At 42.2% G+C, this 26652-nt stretch overlaps 1 protein-coding gene across 8 annotated transcripts in view; it reads left to right on the top strand.

The window, feature by feature from the left end:
• Positions 1 to 26652, top strand: part of nfic (nuclear factor I/C) — a 737693-nt gene that overhangs the window by 591662 nt on the left and 119379 nt on the right. For 4 of the 8 annotated variants that reach the window (XM_078555858.1, XM_078555857.1, XM_078555860.1 and 1 more), the window contains exons 9-10: positions 6274 to 6432; positions 24377 to 24551. In XM_078555858.1, coding sequence (XP_078411984.1) covers positions 6274 to 6432; positions 24377 to 24551 — 334 coding nt within the window. Of the gene's footprint in view, positions 1 to 891; positions 2499 to 6273; positions 6433 to 24376; positions 24552 to 26652 lie in introns of those variants that run through there. The other 4 variants (XM_078555863.1, XM_078555862.1, XM_078555864.1 and 1 more) reach the window with 3 other exon arrangements.

Raw genomic sequence — 26652 nt, forward strand, 5'->3', positions numbered from 1 at the left:
TTACCATTGTTACGCACACAAATGCAGCAACAAATCTGCACACAGCATGGTCTCAAGTATGGCAAATGAGATGACTAACCAGTTGAATTATTTTTTGGTGATGATTTGGAAGGGGAAACATAGAGCCCGGATTCCAGAATTCCTTGCTCTTCTTGAAGTGGTGCCATGGCATCTTTCATGTCCATGTGAACAGGCAGATGAGTCTTCGGTTTAACACCTCATCTGAAAGATAGCTAATCCAACCATATAGCACACCCTCAGCCTGCAAGTTTATCATCATAGATTCCATTCTCAAACAATGTATGGGGACTCAAAGTCTCAAACTTCTAAGTCAGCAGTATACATGTTGCCAAATAACCAAGCTGAAATGGTAATTGAGTAAAATATCTTTGGTATTAAAAATGCCATTGGAAGCCCTTTATCTTTTGTCACATCTTTCTGTAAACTAGAATCTGGGCTGCAAATGTCTAAAGTGTTTTAGGCCACTTAATATACCATGGGAAATGTACAGATCCCTTCAATGACACTAGGAAGAGAAGTAAATGAGACTAGATGGGTGTAGACTGAATTTACCTGTCAGATTGAAGTGTATTCCTCAATGCCAGTAGGTGACCATTAAATGGACAATTTCGAGACAGATTCCAGCTGTGGCTGTTTTGATGTAGATGTTTGCCAGCTATTGTGGTTCATACAGATATTTTGGTCTCCATGTTTACTTATTAGAATCCAGAGTGCATTGTAAATACATGTATAATTATTGATTACCATTCAGCCCACTTGTTAAGCATCTCTCTGTGATATACAGTGTGCTATCATGTTACATATATTAATGCAAACTAAAGGCATGTCTTTGTTGTTCACTTCTTCCATCCACCTGGGACTGGAGAACAGGACGATGCAGCCCCGAGACCTCTACAAATCTTTCAATGCAACTTCTAAATCAGACTCCATAGAGGCATGTTTGACCAGAGCTGTCAACGCCAAGTAAATTCCAGGTGTGAAGTTTTCAGTTGGAAGTCAGCCACATGCTTGTGGTGTCATAACAATGAAAACATAAACGGAGATAAAAACAGCAACCAAAAGCATTAGAAATACACAATAGGTCTGGCAGAATTTGTCAAGTAAAAAGGAAGGTTAACTTTTCAGGTGTATTTCCAGAATTTTGTCATTTATTTCAGATTCCTGCCTTTGCAGTTTTACTTTGCTTGTTATAAGGGTCCATCAAAGGGTCACAGATGAAGTCCTGTTACCGCTGCTCTGCTAACTCATAGAGTCATCTTTTTTTATATAGAGCAACTGAGTTGTTTTCTGGAGGGAGAAGCACTTTCAGTCCATCACCTGTTTCCTGGAAGAACTGTACCCATGCCAGGAAGGATGGATGTCTGATGTAGTGTAAAAGCAAACTGGAACAAAGCCCCATCAAAAACAGATAAGCTGTCACAATTAAACAAACTCCAATGCCTGCTGTAACAACATTCACACTTTAATTACTGAAAAAAGCTAAACCTTCTCAGCTGTTTTCGATCATTAACAATCACACTGGCAGTGGGAGGTCGAAATAGTGCTTTGTGAATGCACTTGAGTACCTTGCAGCATCCAGTATCATCTTCAGCTTCACAACAATGCAAACCAAGCAGTGAAAATACTCTTGTCACATTGCAGTACCATGACACCAGAAGTGACACTGCATTCTTTACAGAAACTAAGTGAACTTCATCTTTTCTGTCTGTTTTTCAGTTAGCCCCTTGTCCTCTGTTCCACTTTTACTATGGATAGTGGGATATTTCTGCATTCACAGCATTCTCTCCTCTCACTACAGAACAGAGGAAGGCAAGAATAACACTGGGACTTTCCAACACTGTCAATGAAATTGTAATTCTGAAACAGAAACCTGAGATAGTGTGATCTGGAATTGAGTGACTCTCGTCAAATGGGATGTTTGGAATCCTGTGTTGATGTAGTGTGGGTACCTATCCCATCCTCAACATCCCTCACCAAAATGGAATTCAGCCGGTCTGTAACAGCAAAATGTTTCCCTCATATTAACAAAGTTCAAGTCCAAATATAAGTCCAGGCTTGGATGTGAATTTATGTAAACGCTTGTTTTGGATGTTGGGTGTGCTACATGAACTAGGTTTCTAACCACTGATCAAGCACACTGCACTATTGTCATTCTTGCTTTCATCTGTTTTGCTCATCTATACAGGGCATCAAATTGGTCAAACAACAGAATACTAGATTGCAATACAATTTATAATATGTTTGGTTGCAACAATTATTCATCTCAGGAGATCACAGTTTGTAAATAGGCTGAGTTTTTGAAAGATTGTAATGTGATATGTACTTGCAAAACTGATGCCCGAAACAAGTTTACAAATGCAAGTTTCAATGAAAGTTGCGGGTCAAATATTCCCTTATTTCATCTTGTTTGTTATGTATTAAAATGGTAGGGCATGATGCTTTTGTTCATTGTAGCTTCCAGCCTTCCATTTATCACTTTTACTTTCAAGTGGCCGAACAACTTGAATAAAATAAACTTTATTTTCCTTGTCGCTCTTTGAACTTAGTTGCCTTTAAACGTCAGCTTGAATCAGGGGTGGCATTGTCATTTCTAAACCAGGAGGTTGCGAATTCAAGCCCCTCTCAAGAAATTGAGCAATTAATCTAAGCTGACACTTCAATGCAGTACTGAGGGAATGCTTCATAGTCAGAGGTGTCATCTTTTGAGTAAAATGTTGAACTGGGGCCTGTTCAGGTGGATTTACAAGATCCAATGGCACCATTTAAAGAGCAGAGGGGCTCCTCTGGAGTGCTGGCCAACATGTAACCTGTGATGAACTACACCATTTGTTTTATTGCTGTGGGATCTTGCTGTGCCCAAGTTGGCTGTCAAATTTGCATACATTACAACAGTAACTACACTTCAAAAGTACTTCATTTGCGTTAAAGTGCTTTGTGACACCCTGAGGTCATGAATGGCGCTATATAAATGCAAGTTTTTTTTCTTTTCTTAAAGAGGTTATTATGTGGCGCCACAGAAAATCCCGTGTTCAGCTCGTGATCTCAGGAGCCAACTCAGTTGTTAGACCTTCCAAAAATGATACAAGATTCCGGTTGTTCATCAATCCACTTGGTGAGAAGAGAGTGTTTGCTCCCAGAGGCCTTAATATTGCTCTGGGATCTGCATGTGACTTACTGTTCACTGGAAAAGGATAGTCATAGCAGTTATGCCCAAGTGACTGGTCGATGCAGAAGCCCACAGCAGGAGGGATGCTCCATTCTAATTTAACCACGTTTCACAATATTGAAACATCTAATTCATATTATGCTTCCATTTGCCACTGATAAGTAGGAAAAATAAAACTGTTTAGCACATAACTATAATGTGGGCCATCCTAGTTCAGTTTTAAGCCCAGTTCTTTACTGTTCTTTGAATAAGAATTCCACTAATCCGTTCAAATCCATTAATTGTTTCCAGCTGTGCAACTTTGCTCTCACTACCTGAGAACAATCAGTTTGCTGGAAAATTTGTTATTCTTATTCTACATATACATTTAGTCTAGTCGTGCATTAAACTAATAGAATGAATGTATATAATTTACTGTCATTATCAAAGAATTTTATAAGCTAAACTGCTGGCAGAAATCTGTTTTAAAAGCTGGTTTTTGCAATTTTAATAAGCACTTCAATAAGATTAGGATTATCATTCTGCAATTTAATATCTGTGGAAGCCTCCTGTGTTTAAATCCATTTTGCACAATTTATTGATATCGCCGAGTTTAAAGTTGTACTGGGAGGTATAACTTTAACAACGCATCCTCTTGTGCCCTAATAGAATGTTACAAGAGAACTTTTTGTCGCTATTGCAACATTCATTCCCAATAAATTTATGTAAAATTTTAAGATATGGGGAACTGAAACATTGCTTAGAATCTGCATGTATCGTTTGATATTGCATGCCTTTTTCCTGGGTTGCCTTCTCAATTTGAACAACTTTTTATTGAGTCTGACCCATTTGAGTGCTTTTTCTTTTGTATATCCTGCTTCAACTGAGAGGCCAAGGAGGCAAGCAAACTCCTCCGAGATTTGCGTCATGTAGCTCAACTGAGCAGAGATTCTTACCATGGGATGAGATGGAGGGGCGGCTGCCTTTGCTCCCCGTATAGGCAGGATGTCCAGCTTAGTACCAAACACTATCACACAAGTCGACTTGGCACAAGTGTTGGCTGTCACCAGGGTGCAAGTGCGTTAACGGAACAAGGACTTTGTCACATCGCTTATTGTTATGTCCCAAAGGGCACATCAACACTGTCAATCACTGACACAGAATTGTGACTAGTCAATAAAACGCACTTTAATTGCCTCATTAGTCACCAGATAACCAAGGAAAAACGTTCAGAATAAATCCTTAATGCCACTGCTAATTTGAGGGAAACTTGCTGCTTAAAACAGAATTAGCTCTGTGAACACTATTTCACAGAGGTTGATGAACAGATTTGCCAACTATTTGCAAACTGCAACAGCTTTTCTGAATTCACAAATCGTTGTTGTGCAGATATCTTCAATTAGTGTAGAAAGTTCAGTTCACAGAAAATCATCTGTCTGTCCATGTGTATGGACAGGTGTCAATTTTAAAAGCCACAAGGAACAGTCAGTGCTCAAAATGGAAATTATACTCCTGTGCTGTTCTTCTCTGTTTACTGGTTAAAGGATTAACATGACTAGCTAGAGGATCAACATACTCACTAATACAAAAGAGTTCTTGGACTTTTCAGATGCAATGAGTTAATTAATGCTCTCATCCTATTAAAGAGTCAGTTTTTGGAACGATTTTCAGAGTAAACTGGAACAGGGGACAGTTTTAACCCTACCCAACCAGGAGAAACTGGGCAGGTGGGCAGTTAAAATTGACCAGGTCATTTAGCTTACTTTCTGCCATTTTAACTTCTTCAACTAAGCAGGCAGCAAGGGCAACCTGTCCATCATCAGGGAGTCATTTTTAATATACACATGTCGAGTCCTGATGACATCATCAGGACCAGATTGAAATTTTAAATTGGATGATGTGAGTGTGAAGTGGCAAAATCATGTATATATAGCCAATACACTGACTCATCCAGGTTTTAAGATACATTTAGAAAGCTATTTTAAGAAGTATAGTACCGCCTCCCTGGTGGCTCGATGAATACATGCACTACATGAAGTGATGCTGAGACGTGTGGACCAGAAGTATTCCAAGTGCAGTACCTGCTTTGTAGTGAGTTTAGTCTGGCCAACAGTTAGGAGGTACAATTGGTCTCAGTGTCCCCAGAGAGAGAAAAAGGGAATGGTGGTGGCGAAGAAGTAATCAGGGATTCCGTTCCTGATTGTTATTCAGTGACTCCTGCTTCAAAAGGCAGATATAACGACTGGGTTCAGTTGTGTATTTTTGGGGTATCCAATGAATTTTGGAAATTTATAATATAAAATAATAATGATTAACAGTAGCAAAGTCTGCTGAAATGTTATCTTAATCTTTGCAGTCCCCATATTATAGCATTCAAATCTCCATTTTGTTGTACCACATTCAACCCGTTCCTTGCCTGTACATTATCTCACCACATTGCAAACTGAACTTTAATCTTTTCTAGGACCTCCTTATCTCCCTCAGCCTTCCCTTCCTCACCCAACCTTTTAGAACCCAAGTTCAATGTCACCTAGTCACCACTACTTGATTTACCTCGTATTCTTCCCCACCCTTTTTCATCATTGATGGTGCTTTACGTTGTATGTGCTGGCACCTCATCAAAGCTTCCCGTTTTTAAAAATGTTATGCACAATTAATTGTCTCTCATCACCTATCTTTTGTAACTGTGTAGTAAGTAAAGTTGAAAATGTATAAATTCTCCCCAGGTTATGCACATGCCCCATGTTTAAACATATATTATAATTACATGTATTGCATTGTAGACATAAGTGACCTTCACTTGAATTGCATTAATTTAGCTGGCCAATTTGAATAAGTATTTACATTCTGTCTGCAATTTATTGGTTTAAGTTGTCAGACTATAATTAGACATCTTGTAGTAAAATGTATTTGCCACCAGCAATGATAGAATTGGAAGTATAATCAAGTGAGTAATTAGAAAACCTGTTCAGTAGTTAACTGTAGAATGTAAAGTGTACATTATCTATCTAGGCATTGTGTTGCAAAATGTTTTCATTTTTCATTTACTTTTTTTCCCAATTTATCCCCATTTTTTTCCCATTCATGGGCCCTTTGCCTCCACACAGCCTGGGAGGGAGGGAGAGCGAGCCACGGACTACTCCATGACTTCAGTGACAATGCCACTTCGTGCTCAAATGAGAGGACGCATGCTTCCTGCGGAGCGAGACACCCTGTGTCAGTTGTTCTACTCCCCAGGCCCTGGGGAGTGTTATCCTCATGTGAAGGTGACATTGCACTTATAAACCCTATAGTGAAAGTGACTACTTACTGTGCTTTTATTTACATTAGTATCTTTTTAAGCAGGAATTATGGACCCTTCCAATATGGAAGTTATTAATTGTATGAAACTTATATATATGTATATATATTACATTTTATTTAGAACTAAATAAACAAAATCACATTGGCCAATAGTAAGGTCCCAGGGACAGAACTACAACAATAAGAAATAAGAGTTGATGTCCCAGAAGTCTGACTGTCTTATTATAAAACAGGGCACTGCAGAAATGTAAAGCTATAACCCCATAATGCATTCCAATTGCTCGTTCAACAATAATTACAACAAATAGCTTTAAGAGTGCTTTATATAGTGCAGCAGTCTTAAGTCTTCTCCAGACAGTAATTAAACAAACCATTTTTATTGGTTGTATTTAGCAATCAAGGCCTACAATTTGAGGAAATACCCTGGAGGTAGATCTTATTCACTGAGCCATGAAGATGTTAGTGGCTTATTATCATTCCCACATCACAGTTGGCACTGCGTCGTTTACTGAATTATTTTGGGGGTAATTAGAGTTCTTGGTATTCTGCTTAATGTAAAAAAGGTGCTCATGGTACGCATTAAATTGTATAATTGTTTTTCCCAGTCTTCTGACAAAAAAAGGCCTTCCAATTTATTTAATTTAGAAGATGCTATACTAAACTAATTAAATTAGTAACAATGTGTTCATTTAATTGCTGTCTTTTAAAATAAAACTTTTAGTTGGGAAGTATTTTTCTATACTGAACTTTCTGATATGGGTAGCAGCTTCTATGTTGAGGGCTAAGTGTAATTAGGGTTTTACAGCTGTACTGTAGGAAGGCGAAAGAAAGTCACTTCCATGATATTAATGTTTCCACATCCAATTGTTTCCCATTCCTCAATTTACCCCCTGTACCCTTCCTCTTTGTGAAGGCAATGAGACATGCAGAAGCAGTGCTGGTCTCTCAGTATTGGTCTAAGAGGCACTCTTCATGTCTAAAGTCGGACAATATGGGCTATGTGAACATGGAAAACAGCCCAGCTCAGCACAGGTTCTCTCCCTATCTGGGTGGATTTTTTTTACTATTTGCTACAAATATCAAACTGACAAATTCTTCCTGTTTGGTGTCTATGTCATTCATGCACCATGACTGTTTCTTCCAGTAACTTACATGTGTCAGTGGACAAATTTCAAACCTTCATAATATATATGGCTCAGTGCCGCACCACTATTTACCACTGAACCACCTTCAGTCATTTTAACTGCTTGGACCACTCTCAAACATATACTATTAAATGTTATGCTTGGTTACATAAAACACCTCTCAAGGCAATGCAGGACAACAGAACTGTGGTATGAAATCCACAGTGGTTCACTTATAATGCTGCAGGTACAAATCCATTAGCACAAGAAAATGCATCTCACCTTTTGAGTCAATCTGACCTCCTTGGCTGCTAATGTCAAGTGCTGTCCCTAGAGACAGAGGAGACCCACCTGACAGAAGTACAGGGGCAAGAAGTCAGACCTGTAATCCAGAAATAGTACCAACTTTTAAAAAACTGCCTAACCGTCCTGTGAAATCAAGGACACGTGAAAAGTCTAGCAACCTGTCTTCCTACTCCTAAACTGTCCGAAATATTTCCAATCTCACAGCATCTAATAAAACTGAATTGAGGATGAGGGAAGAGTAAACCTGTGCAGGCTTAAAGGAAAAACATAATTGGAGAACCATGTTACTAATGTCTTATCATCATGAGCTGGATTTAAAGCAGCCTGTCAGCAACAGGAAACATGGCGATGGAGGCCGCATAGTCTTGGGAGAGGCCCTGTGCCTGTCTCCCGGCGGTGGCAAAACTTCCCCCGATTAAGTCGGAGGGCCAAAGGGGCTGATGCAGGATTCCCAACCACGGCGACAGGATGTCAATTCGGCTCAGTAATGAGCCAACTGACAGCCATTATTACTGAGCCCACCACAATTTAGTGGTGGTTCAGGGACTAAATGGAGAGGGCACAGATTTCCCCCACCCTCTGAGGTCCGTGCAGCAAACCCTGTTGGAGTTGCCAGTGGCCTCCTGGAGGCGGTCTCTTGCCATCAGGTACTCTGTGCCCGATCAAGGGACCCGGCATTGTGCAGGGGAGTGGTCACTGAAAGCCATCTCCCTGCCCTTGCCTCTGACCCTCCCCCCACCCCGCGCCACCCTACGATCCCCATCGCGCCTTCACTCACCTTTGGCCTAGAACCCTACAATGATCCTGGGTTTCAGGTGGGTGCATTGGCATCAGCTGTCACCACTCCTGCTCCTGAAAGGCACAATTCCTTCTGGCTTCCCTGGGAACTGATGGGGGTTCCCCGCCATTTCTTTGACTGGTGGCCGAGGCCCCCATTGGCCTGTTGGAATCCTGGCCAATGCCACACACAAAGAAGCAGTTCTTTTTCTTCATCTGACTGTCCTTTATAATTTACAATGTGGAACGCAGAATCCTGAATATTGAAACGATTGTGCATGTACAGTTGTAACGTATATTGCAATTTTTCATTCTCTGGTTGTAGACATTTCCCAGTTTTAGAGGCATAACCCAAAACAAAGCTGTAGTGTGGACTGATTTGGTCAAAATGTTACTCTGATCAGCCAAAGGACTGAAGTCAAAACTGCAATTACTCGTGGTGTAGTAATGTAAATCCAGTTCAGAAATGTTCTTTTGGCTGGTAATGGTTATCCAGTATATTTGATGCATTTGGAAAGCAGTTGTTGAAATAAATATTCCAAGATGTAGGTGTTCTATTGGTCTTCACTAGATGGTCCATATTAAGTTTGTACGTTGTCCTGGAAAAGCACAGTCAAATAGATTACCTAGGATATATGACACTGAAACATGCTTTCGGCTCAACCAGTTCAAGCTGATGTATTTTGCTCAATTCGAACCTCCTCCCGCCTATTCTCATCTAGCATTGTAACCATCTACACCATTCTCCCCCAAAAACTTGTCTAGCTTCCCCTTAAATGCAATTATCCACGGGTGGGATGAGGTTTCATGTAGGTTTTTAAAAATTTAATAAAGGTTTAAATGAAAGTGATGGACATGTCCCCTCATGTGACAGTGTCACATGAGGGGACATGTCAGGGAAATTTTATTTCTCTACATTGACCATTTTTAAATTTGGCGCCGTTCTCCCTGAGGCAGCACTTAGCCTCAGGGAGATGAGCGCGCTCCTTCCCTCGCATGCGCGCAAGAGCGCACTCTCGGTTGAGGGAATCCCCCCCTGCACAGGGAGCGCATAGCTTGATTGGCCCGCCCATGTAAAATGGCAGCGTGCCCCCGATCAAGGGTGCTGATTGGAGGCGCGCCCGCTCCTGAACTTCCCCCCTAAATGGGGGCAAATTCTGCCCCAGCTGTCGGAATTGCAATTGGTCATTTTGCACTACGGACGAAGATCAATTTCACCTCCTTACTGTCTGAATTCGAAGTGGTCTGGAATCAGTGGCATTCCACGTAGTTTTAATACACACTTTTAGTGCCTGACCCATCAAGGAATAAAGTCCTTGTCTTAGCAGATGGCTGCAGCAGATGTTAGCCTTGGCTCAGTGGTAGCACTCTCACCTCTGACTCAGACAGCTGTGGATTCAAGTCCAACTCCAGAGACTTGAGTGCCAAAGCTAGGCTGACATTTCCAGTGCAGTACTGAGGACGTGATGCACTGTTGGGTGCTGTCATTCGGATGGATGTTAAACCAAGGCGCCGTCTGCACCCTCAGATGTTTCTAAAAGAAAAGCAATTTATATTTTAATTCAGCTCGACATCCCTCAGGTGAGTTGAACGCAAAAGATCCGATGGCACTATTTTGAAAAAGAGCAGGGGAATTCGCCCAAGTGTTCTGACCAATATTTGTTGTTCAACCAATGTCAATAACGCAGATTATCTGGCCATTATCAAATTGCTGTTTATGGGATCTTGCTATGCACATATGAGCTGTTGCATTTCCTAGATTACTGCAGTGACTGAACTTCAAGAGTAATTAATTTGCTGTAAAGCGCTTTGGGAAGTCTTGTGGTGCAGTGGGTAGTGTCCCTACCTCTGAGCCAGAAGCTCCGGGTTCAAGTTCCACTTCAGGACTTGATAGAAGGTGTGTTCATAACCTGGCCAGACAGGTTGATTATCAACCTGAAAATCCTTCCAATATGCCTATAGCAGGTAATAAAAGCAGGAGAGTCTCCTGGCCAGCCAGAAACTGCAGAAAGCAATGGCAAAAGTACTTTGCCAAGTATGACCTTGGCCCAAAATGTGTAAGTCCATGGCTGCCAATGTCCTTTTAGGGGATGGTGCCTGAAGAGAGAGAGGAAAATACTGAGGCTGTGAAAGGTGCTACATAAATGCAAGTCGTTTCTTTTCTTCATGACTATGAAGAAAACCTTACCCTGTGTGAATGCACCACTTAAATGTAACTATTTTCCAACATCTTTCTGTGAGAAAATGTTTGAAAAGGTCCAATATGTAACAATGGCAAAAGGGAAAGTTTCTTTTGATCATGGTGTTAGAAACATTGTAAACATAGAGAGATATGCCCTATTTGTTATTTCTCGTGCAATTGCAAAATGTTTTAATAGAATGTTTCTAATTTTACCAGAAACTGAAGGAAATCTCCCTCAGAATTATTGTCATCAAGTTATAATTATGGTCAGGGAGGTGTTCAATAATTTTGTGGCTCTGGTGAGGAATCTAAGTGCAATCTGTCCTCCATTATTATTAGATTAACGTAGAATTACCATTTTTAAATTACTCAAGTGGAAAAAGCTGAAAAGTTAAGTTGTGTTTTATTTAATTTAACTAGCTTTCTTTGTGATCTTCTGCCCACAACTCCAATTTGACCCAAACATTTTGTTTTTTCCTTCAAACATCCCCTGGATTCTTCAGTCAGCAATTTCTATCTATTCTCTTCTGGTGAAGGTGACCCTGTTGTATGAAACAATTGTTAAAAACTGCATTTTTCCACTTAACCATTTTAGATTCTGGTTTCCTGAGTGAGTTTTGTTGCAAATACCGTATCTGACAGGAACTCTTTGCAGCCTTAGTCTTCAGTCCATTGCTGTTGAATTAGCCTAAGGTAAAAGACCACTAAATTCAGCTCTATAAATTGGTGGTCTGATTATAGCACAAATTCAGTTTTTCTGTAATTATTACTTGGTGCCAGTCCAATGTTGTAATAGGCATGACCGCTCTCTTTCTTTGCTTTAGTCCTGATTCCGCTCTGTAGCAGTATTCAAAGGATGGGTGATAAGGGGCACATTTTTAGCTTCAAAGGCAATCATTGCTTCCAGTGTGAGACTGGCATCATACACCTTGCCTTCCAAAACAAAAGCATTTACAATTTATACCTGAGGAATTGCAGTGTGGGAAGACAGGAAAGAAACTGCATTGTCAATGCAGTATTTACCTCTGAAGTTACAACTGTATTTAAATGGTGTTTCCATAAATATTGAGTCTTATTTTAAATGATATTGAGTTTTATATATTTGAACATTTTTGCATATGTTGTAAAGTACATTGCAAAGGAACTATTTACTTTAGAGTACAGTTTTTTTAACATTTTCAGATGGAAATCCCATTTGAATTTCTGAAGCTAATTTAAGAGTACTCAATGCTGTCCTCGAATACAGATATAAAACAAACTGTTCTTCAGTGTTGCCATACCTGCTGTACATTCTTTCTGTTCACTGACAGGGATTGGCAGTTCTTTAATGAAACCAGCTTTGTATTTTTGTGCTCGTTGAATCAGTCTCCCGCTGTGCTCTCTGTTCAGAAATCCCCAGTCTCCCAACAGCCTTTGTTCAAAAGATGTGTCTGCATCTTTGATGTTGCATGAAAATATCTTCAGTCATGACATCTGAGCAGAGCCTATAAGGAGAAATCTTTACATAGAAAACACACACAGTTCTGGAAACATTCAGTACCATAGTGTGCTGTATCTGAGCATCAAGCTCAAAAGTGGGAAATCTTAGAAGTTAAGATCAAAGAGATAATGAACATTTCAGATTCAGTTTTTATAGTAAGAATATTTTGTTGGAAAAATTTTACCACAGGACACTTCTATAGTGTGGCTCAGTAAAGTTTATTTACCTCAGATAATCACTGTGAGAAGCTTGAGCAGTATCTTTCTGTCGCCTGCACCTTCAGTTTCTTTGGTGCTTCCTAGGGCTTCCCTGCATTGCTGTGTCAGCTGCAGGCCATAGGAGACAGTCTCCTTTACAGAGTACATTATATTCCATTGCCTTACCCGGTAGATGGTTCATCAAATGGATTTTTTTTATGATGTGTTCTTGAAGTATACTTGTCATTAATGTCATTTCTGGCCAGTCAGTTAAAATTTTAGATTCAAAAAGCCATTCGCTGAACTTCATGAAAACATCTTTTAAAATATAATATGTGACTTTATATGAACAATGTGACAATATGTACAGTCTTCCACATGTGTGAAAGATCACTCATTAATCACTGACAGCATGTAAGAGTTGACTCTTTACATAGCTTAGAATTTAAAGTTATTCTGAAAAGTGTACCACACAATGAGTGATTCCACAGGTTAATTAACTCCAGTCTCAATTTTAAGTTTTACTGCCACTAATGATTACACTTCTGGTAACCTGTGCTGTGTGTTATAGTGTGGTGACTACTAATGGAATTGGGAGTGGAATTATTACTAACCCATTAGAGAAATTACTTTTGCTGTTTCTGCTGATCAGTCTCCAGTGATTCCCAAACTCTGCTGACTTTGCAAAAGACCCTACTTTGAAAGGGACAGAGACGTCTAAACACTCCAGTGTATAAAAGGCCAAATGGTCTCCTTCTGTTCCGTAAATCTTTGTTTCTAATTGGATCAGGTGGCTTTGACCACCAATTTTAAGGCTGTCAACCAGTTTCCGCCAAAGGAACAGACAGTTAAAATGGCCTATGGGATACATTCACATCTATCCAACTGCAATCCCTTAAGTTCCCCCCTTAACCTGCTCTCCTGTCCAGCAGAATCCTTCTCTGAATCTGCAGATTAAGCTATGATGATGTCACCAGGTCCTGACTGTCATTATAAGCCATGGCCTGCGTGTGGAAAATGTTGTGGCCTTCCCAGCGGACTGACCTGGCAGCAGGTAGAGGCAGGAGCCAGGTTCGGCTGGGACTAACAGAGCCTATGCAGTTGATGCCTGGGATTTAAAATTTCCTGGGCCTCACAGTGCAGAGGTCTGAATGGCTTTGCTGTTCGTCTTGGCCATCACTCACATAACTTCCACCTCTGGTTAAAACTGACTTTTGAATATCTGTGTACTCGTTTGTTCAGTGTGAAACACGAACTCGCTCAAAACCCACTCACTGACACAGTGTTAAAATCGGGCCCAAGAGGTTCCAAAAAGAATTACATTTTCATCATTAACAAATGTTTGACTTAATGGTTGTAAATTGTGCTTGCAGATGTTAATGAAATACCTATTTGTAATGAACTAACCGGGACTGCGTTGGTTTTCTGCTAGTGCATCAGTGCCTCATCATTGGTGTTTATCTAATTTAACTGGCAATACAGTGCCACATGAGGATGTACATTCACCAGATATTTAGAAATGATTGTTTTGTGACTTTATTGCAGTGTTCCTTGGCAGATGGAGCATGTGAAGTATTGTAGTGACAATGGTTTTACTGCCTGAAACAGAATAAAATACAAGTGGCATTGTTCCAAGCATTACACTAACATTATAAGCTCTTTGCAAAATTAGAGTGCAAAATTAAACTGTAAATTTGCACCAAGGCTGATCTCATTTGCAGTGGAAAATGCAGAGAAAATACATTTCTACTGCGACATATGTAATGGAATTTAGCCCAGGGACTCTTTGGATAGAGGAAATTAATTCAGCCTCACAGGTTCAAATCTTTTGGCATATCCAATAGCTGCAGCATGGGTTAATTTATTTGTCATATATGTTGAAGTGTTACGTATGATTTTGGGCACTCCGTTATAGAAAGGGTAACGGAACCACAGTAAAGGGGCAAAGTATTTCTATACTACATTACCATCGATGAAAGGAAACCATTATAATGAAAAACTTTTTTTTTAAAAACTAGGTTTATGTTCACAAGAGCGGACAAGGTTAAGGGAGAAAAAATAGAATTGTCAAAATTTTGAAAGGCTTTGAGAAAGGAAATGGTGAAAAATTATTTTTAACATGGAAACTTGAACACAAGATTAGCACAGAAGGATAAAGAGGGAAGTTGGAAAAAATGTTTTTATGAGAAAGGTTTTTAGAATATGGAATGCATTCTAATTTTAATAGCATTTAGGCAAATCAGATGTTAAAGTTGAGTTAATGACAGCATTCGAGAAGCATTAGATGAACAAGTTAAAATGAGGAAAAGAAGGAAACTAGGATTTGAGGGTCCTGAGAGAAGTTAGCATTGACACAGCGCTGTGAGACAAATGGTGTTCTTTCTGCTGAAACTTCTGTGCTTCAATGTTAATATTGTACCGCCAACAAGAAAAAAGGTGAACAGTGCTGAGGGTATGTGGTATCCTTGCTATTATTTCTTAGGAGTTAAATGAGTCGGCAGGTGTAATAGCTTGGCCTCCTTCACTGACCACATCTACCCATTCCTTAATTGTGATTGATAACTTGCCCTGCATTGACTCACCCTGTGTAGTCTCGTCAAACCCGCTAAAGTGTCAATGTCCACTTTATCAGGCGTGTGTGCTCCAAAATACTGAAGTGAGATTGCCAGTCCTGCTCCACCAGCTTCCTCCTCTCCACCTTGCTCCTCTTTTATTAAAAAGCAAAAATGGGCAGAGATGAGCAAGCTATGCATGCTGTGTCCCATGATGGAGTTCAATATATGCTTTTTGAACCTGATGACAGTGAAGATCATTACCATAGTATATATGTTTTTTGCATTGACTGCAAAAACTCCCGTTCCCCTGGAGCTGAGTGGCTGTCTGGCTTCCAGTTCATGGGTAAAGAGTTTTATTTCCTACATGTCGCACTAGCCTGGTCATTTATGCTGTTTCTCCAGGATTTCTATGGTAGGAGATTGAGGAACTTCCACCCCCTTGTGCTTTAATGAATATTTATAATGAATATTTTGCGTCAGGATGTGGGAATTTATAACCGTTATTAATGTGGCAACAATATTTACAATAGTGTTGCAGTGGATTTTTTGAAGTTGTATGTCAGACTGCTAACTAATGAACCTAAGGAGTGTTGCATAGTTACATGGTGATAGATTTGTTTATAATTGTAGCAAATCAATATGAAACACAGTTACTGGCAACCATAGACAAACTTTAAAAAGGTCAATTTTAGAAATTTTCCATGTATGAGGGTGTAATTAACCATCACGACCTGGTAGAAACTAGGCAAGTTGGCAGGTCAAATGCTCCGAGTTAGCTAACCACACTGGAACTGTTAAGGCTCTCACAGTTCACGATTTTAACCTGCTTAAAGGTGTCAATGAACCACACCAACATGCATGGCCTTTTTTACATATGCACATCATCGAAAATCGACTTAGTTTTAACTCCAGCCCACAGCTTTCCCACCGTGGCAATCGAGGCTGGAAAGGCCAATGAATGTAAATATTTTTCTTGCCTTTGTGGGGCCAGAACGAGCAGGACGAGAAAAGTTTAGATCTCCCCAGCCCTGGACTCATCCCACCATGCCTCCCTTCCATGGCAAAACTCCACCAGAAGCAGATACCACCTACCCAGCTTGTCCCATAGACAGTCGCCAGGCCACATGATTTTCTGCCACATCACGCCAACTTCTAGCCTGTTCCAAATGGGAAGGCAATGAATAGGCTTTAAATGAGGGATACTTTAAAATTGGCCAGGCCAAATTCTACCGTGAGCAGGCGGGAAGTTAACTCACCAGCACAGCCCCCTACCAGAAACCCGCTGGCAGGTCAACCCAGGCCATTATCCTTACTTTAGACGACAGCACATTCATAGGCAAAGAGCTCCTTCTGCCAATTACACCACAACTGCTATTGAGTACATATTTGGGCGCTGTCTGTTATTCTGCAGCCTCTAATTTGTTAATTTATTAATTCCTGGGGACTGTAGCTACTTTCCTGCTGGTCCCTGAGTCCTCATGATAAGCACAAACTAAAATGTTTGAAAATATTATTGATGATTTTTTTCCTCAATGGGATAGAATTCTAAGCGACGTGGAAATGTTAAACAATTTAATAAATGTGTTACAAATTTGCAGGAAACAGCAGTTACAGGTGCAGTATTGTAGGCTGCTGAGTGCCAGTAAATGAAAAACATCAGAAGCACATTTATGTGATAACTTTCCAGTATGAATAGAGTGATGCTCCCGTGCAAATCAGTGGATCTCCTGAAGAAGCACCTGGCAGTAGGCGTGAGGCTGGAGTAGGCATGGATGAGGTCTCTATCTCTCTCTGAGGCAATGCCACATCTAAGCCATTCAATATTTCTGTGCAAGTGACAGTTACACCAAAGAACTGACAGGACCAGAAAGCCACAGTGTGAATCAGGTTCAAGGGCACCTTAGAAATCAGGGCAACTGCAGGGCTACCTAAATCCCACTTGCCTCCCACTGAAATCCTGCGGCCAGCCAGAATAGCTACTCTTCCCAAATGCTAGTCAGTGCACACAATGTAAACTAAGTGGGTATTCAGTAGTAAAACTCACTGGCGTCACGCACACATTATAAAAAGTAAAGAAGTAAGTTGGTCGCATTTTATTTGAGCTTTGATCTGAGAGGTTTTTTTTGTGTAAAACAGAGTAGCAGTACATCAAAGGGCATTGGTGTAGTTCCAAAGATTCAGAGGACAGTGTTGCAGGTGGCATTTTGAGCCACTTTTTCTTCTAATTTGCCAACAGGAGAATTATTTAAAAAGTAAACTCAGACATTTCATACAATGCATGTCGAATGAGTGCCAAGTGCACCAATCCTCCAGACTGTACTGACATTTGTTCAGCTACATTCATCTCATAGTGCATATGTTCTATTGATTCTCGATTCTTGTCATAGTTCTCCTCCTCCACAGTTCTATAGTTAGACATCTTTGTATATCAAAATTGTGAAGTAGGCAGTGGGTAATGATAATCTTGCAGAGTATTGTGGAAATTGTACGGTAAGGTACCTCCTCATCTGTCCAGATTTTTAAAAATAGTCTTTCAAGGGTTGTGGGTGTCACTGGCTAGGTCAGCATTTAATACCCATCCCTAATTGCCCTTGAGAAGGTGGGGGTGAGCTGCGTTCTTGAATTGTTGCAGTCCATGTGGTGTAGGTACACCCACAGTGCTGTTAGGGAGGGAGTTACAGGATTTTGACCCAGCGACAGTGAAGGAACGGTGATTTTGTTCCAGGACAGGATGGTGTGTGGCTTGGAAGGGAACTTCCAGCTGGTGGTGTTCCCTTGCATCTGCTGCCCTTGCCCTTCTAGGTGGTAGAGGTCACGGGCTTGAAAGGTGCTGTTAAAGGAGCCCTGGTGAGTTTCTGCAGTGCATCTTGTACATGGTACACACTGCTGACAAGATGCACTGATGGTGGAGGGAGTGGATGTTGAATGTGGTGGATGGGGTGCCAATCAAGCGACTGCTTTGTCCAGGATGGTGTCGAGCTTTCTGAGTGTTTGGAACTGCACTCATCCAGGTAAGTGGAGAGTATTCCATCACGCTCCTGACTTGTGCCTTGTAGATGGTGGACAGACTTTGGGGAGTTAGGAGGTGAGTTACTCTCCTCACAATTCCCAGCCTCTGACCTGTTCTTGTAGCCACAGTATTTGTATAACTGTATCAGTTCAGTTTCTGGTCAATGGTAACCCCCAGGATGTCGATAGTGGGGAATTCAGTGATGGTAATGCATTGAATGTCAAGGGAGATGGTTTGGATTCTCTCTTGTTGGAGATGATTGTTGCCTGGCACTTGTGTAGCACAAATGTTACTTGCCAGTTATCAGCCAAAGCCTGAATTTTGTCCAGGTCTTGCTGCATATGGGTACGAACTGCTTCAGTATCTGATGAGTCGCGAATGGTGCTGAACATTGTGCAATCATCAGTGAACATCCCCACTTCTGACTTATGATGGAGGGAAGGCTATTGATGAAGCAGCTGAAGATGGTTGGGCCTAGGACACTACCCTGAGGAATTCCTGCAATGATGTCCTCGAACCGAGATGATTGAGCTCTAACAACCACAGCCATCTTTCTTTGTGCTAGTTATGACTCCAAACAGCGGAGAGTTTTCCCCCTGATTCCCATTTCTTCGGTTTTGCTCAGGCTCCTTGATGCCACACTCAGTCAAATGCGGCCTTGATGTCAAGGGCAGTCACATTCACCTCACCTCTTGAGTTCAGCTCTTTTGTCCATGTTTGGACTAAGGCTGTAATGAGGTCAGAAGCTGAGTGGCCCTGGTGGAACCCAAACTACTGAGAGTGAGCAGGTTATTGCGGAGTAAATTCCGCTTGAAAGCACTGTCAGCGACACTTTCCATTACTTTACTGATGCTTGACAATAGACTGATGGGGTGGTAATTGGCCGTATTGGATTTGTCCTGCTTTTTGTGGTTAGGACATGCCTGGGCAGTTTTCCACATTGCTGGGTAGTTGCCTGTGTTGTAGCTGTACTGGAACAGCTTGGCTGAGGGCTCAGCTAATATGGAACACAAAAGTCTTCAATACTATTGCTGATGCTGGGAACCTCAGGAGGAGGCTGAGATGTATCATCCACCCGGCACTTCTGGCTGAAGATTGTTGCAAATGCTACAGCCTTATCTTTTGCACTGATGCACTGGGCTCCCCCATCATTGAGGATGGGGATATCTGTGGAGCCGCCTCCTCCAGTGAGTTATTTAATTATCCACCACTTTTCATGGCTGAATGTGGCAGGACTGCAGAAATTAGATCTGACCCATTGATTGTGGAATTGTTTAGCTCTGTCTATCGCATGCTTATTTTGCTGTAACTTCACCAGGTTGACACCTCATTTTTAGCTATGCCTGGTGCATAGCTCTCCTGCACTCTTCATTGAACCAGGATTGATACCCCAGCGTGATGGTAATGGTAGGGTGGGAGGATATGCCAGGCCATGTTACAGATTGTGGTTGTATGCAATTCTGCTGGTGCTGCTGATGGCCCACTGTGCCTCATGGATGCCTAGTTCTGAATTGCTAGATTTGTTCAGAATCCATCTCATTTAACACGGTGGTAGTGCCGCACAACATGATGGGGGAATATCCTCATTGTGAAGACAGGACTTTGCCTCCACAAGGACTGTGCGGTGGTCACTCCAACCAATATTGTCATGGACAGGTGTATCTGCTACAGGTAGATTGGTGAAAACAAGGTCAAATAGGTTTTTCCCTTTGTTGGTCCACTCACCACCTGCTGCTGACCTAGTCTAGCAGCTATATCCTTCAAGACTCGGCCAGTTCAGTCTGTAGTAGTGCTACCGAGCCACTCTTGGTGATGGACATTGAAGTCCCCCGCCCAGAGTACATTCTGTGCCCTTTCCACCTTCAGTACTCCTCCAAGTGGTATTCAACATGGAGCAGTACTGATTCATCAGCTTGGGAGGCTTGGGGCATGGCAGTAGGTGATAACCAGCAGGAGGTTTCCTTGCCCATGTTTTACCTGACGCCATGAAACTTCATGGGGTCCAGAATCAATGTTGAGAACTCCCAGGGCAATTCCCTCTTGACTGTATATCAATATGCCACCACTTCTCATGGTTCTGTCTTGTCAGTGGGACAGGACATCCAAGGGATGGTGATGGTGGTGTCTGAGACATTATCTGTAAGGTATGATTCCGTGCGTATGACTATGTCAGGCTGTTGCTTGACTAGTCTGTGGGACAGCTCTCCCAACTTTGGCACAAGCCTAAGGAGGACTTTGCAGGGTCAGCAGGTTGGGTTTGCCATTGGCATTCCTGGTGCCCAGGTTGATGCTGGGTGGTCTTTCGTTCCTTTCTGTAGACTTTGTAGCAGTTTGTAGATATCTAAAGCATTACAACAGGATGGCTGTGGAATGCGCAGTAATGATCTTGGTGACGCATGGGCTTTGTTTTGTCTGCGCTCTGTTACTGGTTGCTGAAAGGGTATCATTAGGCAGGACTGCAAGAGGGTAGCTTTAATTTCTGAAGAGCCACCTTTCAAATCTGCCTTCATCTTCAAATAAGGCTGGTACAGATGATTCTAATAGCCATTTGGTACTACAGAACTTGAATATTGTTGAAAAAAGACATTTTGTTGAAGCTTTTTGTCTTGCACTCATCAGGACAATCATAACAATACCAATGTCAGGGGAAGCAACAGCTTTATACTGTATGAGAAGAGAGCGCTGACTGGTTAGCAAGTGGATTCTGAATGATAGAGACGTTGCCATGGAGAATGCACCAATTAATGGCGACTGACGAAAAGCTTTGACAAAATGTCTTTTTTCAGCAAAATGCAGATGATTCTCTTAAATTTAAATCATGGGCCTGAATTATGGACCGCTATTGGCTGGGAAACAGACCGCCGACCATGATCAGTCCACGACCAGGGTTTCACACTGGCTGGTCAATTAACGGCCAGCCAGCATGAAGCGGGTACTGAAAAGCTCAGTGCTGCCGGGAGGAGGGTGGGCGATGACGTCAACATGGGCTTGGGGAGCACTGAGAGAAAGCTCGCTGAAGGCAAAGAGCTACCTCAGGGAGCTGAAGCCCGAAACCTATGAAATAAAGTTTTGAAATTCAGAAAAAAAAATGTCCAAACATCACAATCAGGCACCTGAACATATAGCTGATAAAAATGATGCCCACAGATTTTTATTTTTATTTTATTTATTGCTGGAACCCTCATTCCGCCCCTGGATGACGTTTGATGAAAAATGTAAAGGCCGCCTGGCTGATTGGCCCATCCACCAACCATAAGGTTGGACAGGCCATGAAAAATCGGAGACAGTTGCACTGTTAATGGGCTTAATTGCCGTCTTAATTGTCAGCGGGTGTGCTTCTGACTTCTGCGCACGTCCACGTCGGGTGAGTGTGGGATGACATTGGGGCACTTGCCTGATGTCTTCCCGCGCGATTTTATGCCCGATTAGGTCAGACATGTGCCTGCCCACGGGATGTAAAATTCTGCCCATGGTTGCTGTCTGTACGACATGGTGTTATTAATCATTGGCTAATGTAAAAGAAATCCATTTTTCCTCTCATCAAAGTGAGAACTTCAAGTGCTAGACAATGTTAAGATTTTCATTCAACAATATTGTTGCGTTTGGATCTAGAAGCTAGAGGAAGGCAGGACAGTGTCCAGCTCATTGTGCCACCCAGAAATCTTACCCATTGCTCATGCTGGAAATCACCAACTTTGTCCTCGAAAATGCAACTATTCAATGAAAATGGCAATGGTGGCACAGCCCTGTTGTTGTTCTTTTGGGAGAATAAGATGAGGTGTTGGTCCTGTTGAGGAAGGTATTACTTTGGTGCAAAAGAGGACAACAAATTGGCTGATTTCCTCTGAATAAGGAACCTGAGGAAAAACTAAAGACCATGGTCATCATGGTAGTTCTTAAAATTGCTATTCCTGAGTCCCAGGTTGTCTGGAGGTCTGCTTGAAACAGATAGCGTCATTCTCTTACTACTTGCCGACTGAACCTGAGTTTCCAAAATAAGTCACAGCCAAGTAGTTTGATCTTGGCTTCAGGTACAGCCGTCAGACAATTTTTCTCTGCTGTTGCTCATCAAGCTTCACGATATCAAGTGATAGGGAGCACTGAAAGCAATGTTCATTGTTGGGACTTTTTTGACTCTTAAAAAATGATGGGCAATGCTGCCTGAGCTCTAATTCCTATCTTTTGTTGAAAACATATTGCACGTGCAATGGGCCGGATTTTCATCCTTGAGGTGGCTGAGGGGAGTTGGGAGATTGTCCGGCATGGCACGCCCACCTCAAGAGAAAGTGCCTGCAAAGAAGGGAATTTCATTCTTGGGGCCGGTGCTAACAGGAGTTGTGCTCTCCGCCCCCGGAAAGAGTTCAGAGGCCACATTCAGAGGCAGCCACAGGGATTGCCGGGTACAAAGGCGGGCTGTTTAAAAGGTCTGGCTAAGCGCTTTTGGCCTGCACCCCAATAATAATAACAATAAGGTCCTCTAGCCCTCAGCTCTCACACTCCCTCACCCTCCACACATACCTCATGCCCCATCCATGCCAACTCATGCCCCCACCCACCCTACCCCATGGCCCCTCATACCCTCCGTGCCAAGCTATGACCCCCAGCAACCCCAATGGCCCTTCATACCCTCCGTGCCAAGCTATGCCCCAAACCACCCACCCATGGCCCTTTATACTGTCCATGCCAAGCTATGTCCTTCCATCCACCCCATGGCCTCTTGTGCACCCTATGACTAGCTATGGCACTTCCATACACATCCACCCACAATATACCCTGTTTAGAACCAATGAACCCTTTATTGACAATAGGATGTTTAAAAAAGTTTTTAAAATCATTCAATCATAAATATTGCTTTTACTACAGCCCAATAAAAGTATCAATCATCCAGAACCTTTAAAGTATCAAAAACAGAAACTGCAAGCACTTGAAACCTCTTTATCTTGTGTAAATAAACATTGTGATATTGACAGAATAAATCAGAGAGCCTGAGCTGTCAATCAAGCAATGGTTTCCCTGGGTGCAGCTGTTTCAACAATCTATTTGTTGTAAAAGCCAATTTTTAATGAATGTCTTTGAGAGAAGGGAACCAGACACTCAGCCAGCCCATTTTTTAAAAAAAGTATTGAGTGAATGGGTGGAATTTGATGCCCTGCCCCTTGGTGGTGGGGGTGCAAAACAGGAATCGGGCAGGAGGGTGACAGGTGGGGACCCCGCCACTTTCCCACCACTGCCCCAGTTGAGTCTGGGGTGGGAAGTCTCATGGTTGGCTTAGCTGCCCTGGCGCCAATGAAGGCTCTTAAGTAGGAATTAATGCCCAATTAAGGACCTCATTCCACCCAGAGGCAGACGGGGGACCACCATGCAGGAAGCCCGAAAAACAAACCCTGTTGGGTTGCTTGCAAGCTCCCAGGTGGTGGGGAGGGGAGCAGGGTCCCTTGTTCAAAGGCACTTGGTGCTTGATCGAGGGACCTGGCATCAGGAAGGGGGGTGCCTGCTGAGACCCAACCCCCTGCCCTTACTATTAACCAACTTCAACCCCTCTCACCCAGCCCCCATCACTCAAATGTGGCCTGGGTCCCTTGGTGATCCTGAGCCTTGGTGGGGTGCGTTACTGACAGGAGCCACCACCTCTCCAGTGGTGCTGCCGAGCAATGCATAACTGCTGGCCTCTGATTGACTGGCAGCTCTTGAAGGGCGGGCTATCCACCCCCAGGGTACTTAATCCTGGGAAGGCCCACTGCTGCCCAGTTAAGTGCCCGATGTCACTTAATTTGACAGGGTTTCCCCAAAGGAAGTGACATGGGGCTCTCACCAGTACTCAGGCAGGTGGCCAAGACTCCCATCACCCCCGTTAAATACCGCCCCACATTTGTTTTATGCCAGTTGAATGTATATATATGCTCTAGGTATGTGCGACTCTAAGGCTGTTTTTGATTTGTATTCAACCCCAATCAAGAGACCTAGTTTAAGGTAGGTTTGGCTCAGGATGTCCATTATGCAGCCTGCATCCACGAGGATACATTTGACTGCTGGTGCAGCCATGTTGTTATTCAAGAAAGCAGCGGCCTCCTGCTGCATAACAGGAGAACTATTGAACTGCAGCATATTTATTCAACGTAAGAGTAATCCAAATTAGGTTTGATTCCCCATGTAAACAGCAGTCTTACCAATCCAACCCAAATCACAGTAAAGTACAGTTTGCTCTGGTTTGAATTCCACAGTGAAGATCATGAATCTCTTTGATTATAATCATTAAGTGTGGTGTTTTCTTTACAGCTGAATGGCAGTGGTCAAGTGGTAAGCAAAGTCCCGAGCCACTACATTTCTACACAGATGCTGGCGCCGCCACCTCCCCCATCCATGGCCAGATCAGTAACATTGGCAATGCCACCAGACACCAAAACAACCACAACAACCACAGAGGGTGGAGCAACATCACCAACATCACCCAGTAAGCATTTTCTGTTTGCTTAAATACAGACTGAAAAGACTTGGGATTTTCTACAGAAACTAGAAAAATGCCTTTCATAAAATGCACAGAATGACCACAAAAAGGCAAGGTGCCTATTTGTAATTAGACTTTATTGTTCAGTTTAACCACGTCACTGACCATAGTAGACATAACCTCCTGTATATGGTATCTTGAGACTGCTTTCCTGGAGCCTAAATGTTCATATAAAGCTTTCAGATTTATCAGCTATATTATGATTCAATTAGTAGAAATGAAAATGTATCCATAATTTTTGTATGAAAAGTACATATGGGACCAATCATTTCTCAACTGCATCATGAAATGGGCTGTGCAGTATTTTACCTCACAAAAAGCCTTTCAAAGACTTGAATACATTGCTTATTGTAAGAATTAAGGTGACCAATTTATGCATTTTCTTTTCTAGTTGTTAGATTGTGACTGAGCTAAATAGCAGGAATTCTGGTTACTGAGCTCAAGCATATTGCTTGTCAGGAGGCACTTATTGTATCTGTACTGATCTACTAAATCTCCGCCATTACCAATCTGTAACTCTTTTTTTCAATCTTCAACATCAGTTTTCTTTTTCAATAATCCTAAAGTCAAATCTTGTATTTCCAGCATTTATTTTCACATAGGAGAAAAAAAAAGGTTAATTCACCTCAGGAGAATCTGAAACTGAAATTTGAATTTGGTTCCAGATCCAAATTATTCACCGTCCCTCTCCAGCCCAGTTTCTCTGAGCAGCTATACCCGGTTTCAACAAGCTGAAGTTGCTCTAATATATGTTTTACCAACCTACAATCCACCCCAGAGAGGCTTTGTTATGTGTTTGGTTTTGATTGTCACATTGTCTTGTTATCATTTCACATCATGGCTGTAATCATGTGTTGCCCATATTGCCCAAGCACACAATATAATTTCACTGGCCATACTGAGAAGGTGCCATAACTACAGCCATGGATCACTTCTAAATGTATGTTGATGATTGTATCCTGTCAAGACTGATCTTGGTTGAATCACAACTTCCTTTGGTTGAACATTGGGAAGACCACAGCCACTGTTTTTGGTGCCCAATGTTGCTCCAATTCTTCACCAATTGTTGCAGTCCCTTTCCCTAGCCAATCATTTATTTCTCACATTCTTTAAAGATCTTACATCTTTTTGATCTAGTCTTCAGTCAACCATCCTGATATCATTCCCTTGGCTGGGCTTCTTTTCAAAAAGTGGTTCATGGAATGTGGGCGTCCTTGGCTGGGCCAGCATTCATTGTCCATCTCGAAATGCCCTTGAGAAGATGTTAGTGAGCCACCTACTTAAACCATTGCAGGCCATGTGTTGTAGGTAAACGCATAGTGCTGTTAGGCAGGGCCTTTCAGGATTTTGACCCAGTGACAGTGAGGGAATGGCGATATAGTTTCAAGTCAGGATGGTGAGTTCCTTGGAGGGGAACTTTCAAGGTGGTGGCATTCCATGGTGGTAGCATGCACTTGCTGCCCTTATCCTTTATGTGGTGGAAGTCACAGGTTTGGAACGTGCTATTATAAGAGCCCGGGTGAGTTGTTGAGTGCATCGTGTAGGTGGTACACACCGTTAGCACTATATATCGGTGGCGGAGAGACTGGCTGTTTAAGGTGGTGGATGGGGTGCCAATCAAGCAGGCTGCTTTGTCCTGGATGATGTCAAGCTTCTTGAGTGCAGTTGGAGCTGCACTAATCCAGGCAAGTGGAAAGTATTCACTCAGACTCCTGAATTGTGTCTTATAAATGGTAGACAGGCTATGGGGAGTCAGGAGGTGAGTTATGCGCCATAGAATTCCCAGCCTTTGATCTGTTCTTGTAGCACAGAATTTATATGGCTGGTCCAGTTCATTTTCTGGTCAATGGTAACTACTAGGATGTTGATCGTGAGGGATTCAGCGATGGTAATGCCATTGAATGTCATGGGGCGATGGTTATATTCTCTCTTAACGGAGATGGCACTTGTGTGGTGTAAAGGTTACTTGCCACTTATCAGCCCAGCCTGAATCTTGTCCAGGTCTTGCTGCATTTGGACATGGACTACTTCAGTATCTGAGGAGTTG

Source organism: Cetorhinus maximus, chromosome 13, assembly GCF_964194155.1.
Source record: "Cetorhinus maximus chromosome 13, sCetMax3.hap1.1, whole genome shotgun sequence".
Lineage (NCBI taxonomy): Eukaryota > Metazoa > Chordata > Chondrichthyes > Lamniformes > Cetorhinidae > Cetorhinus > Cetorhinus maximus.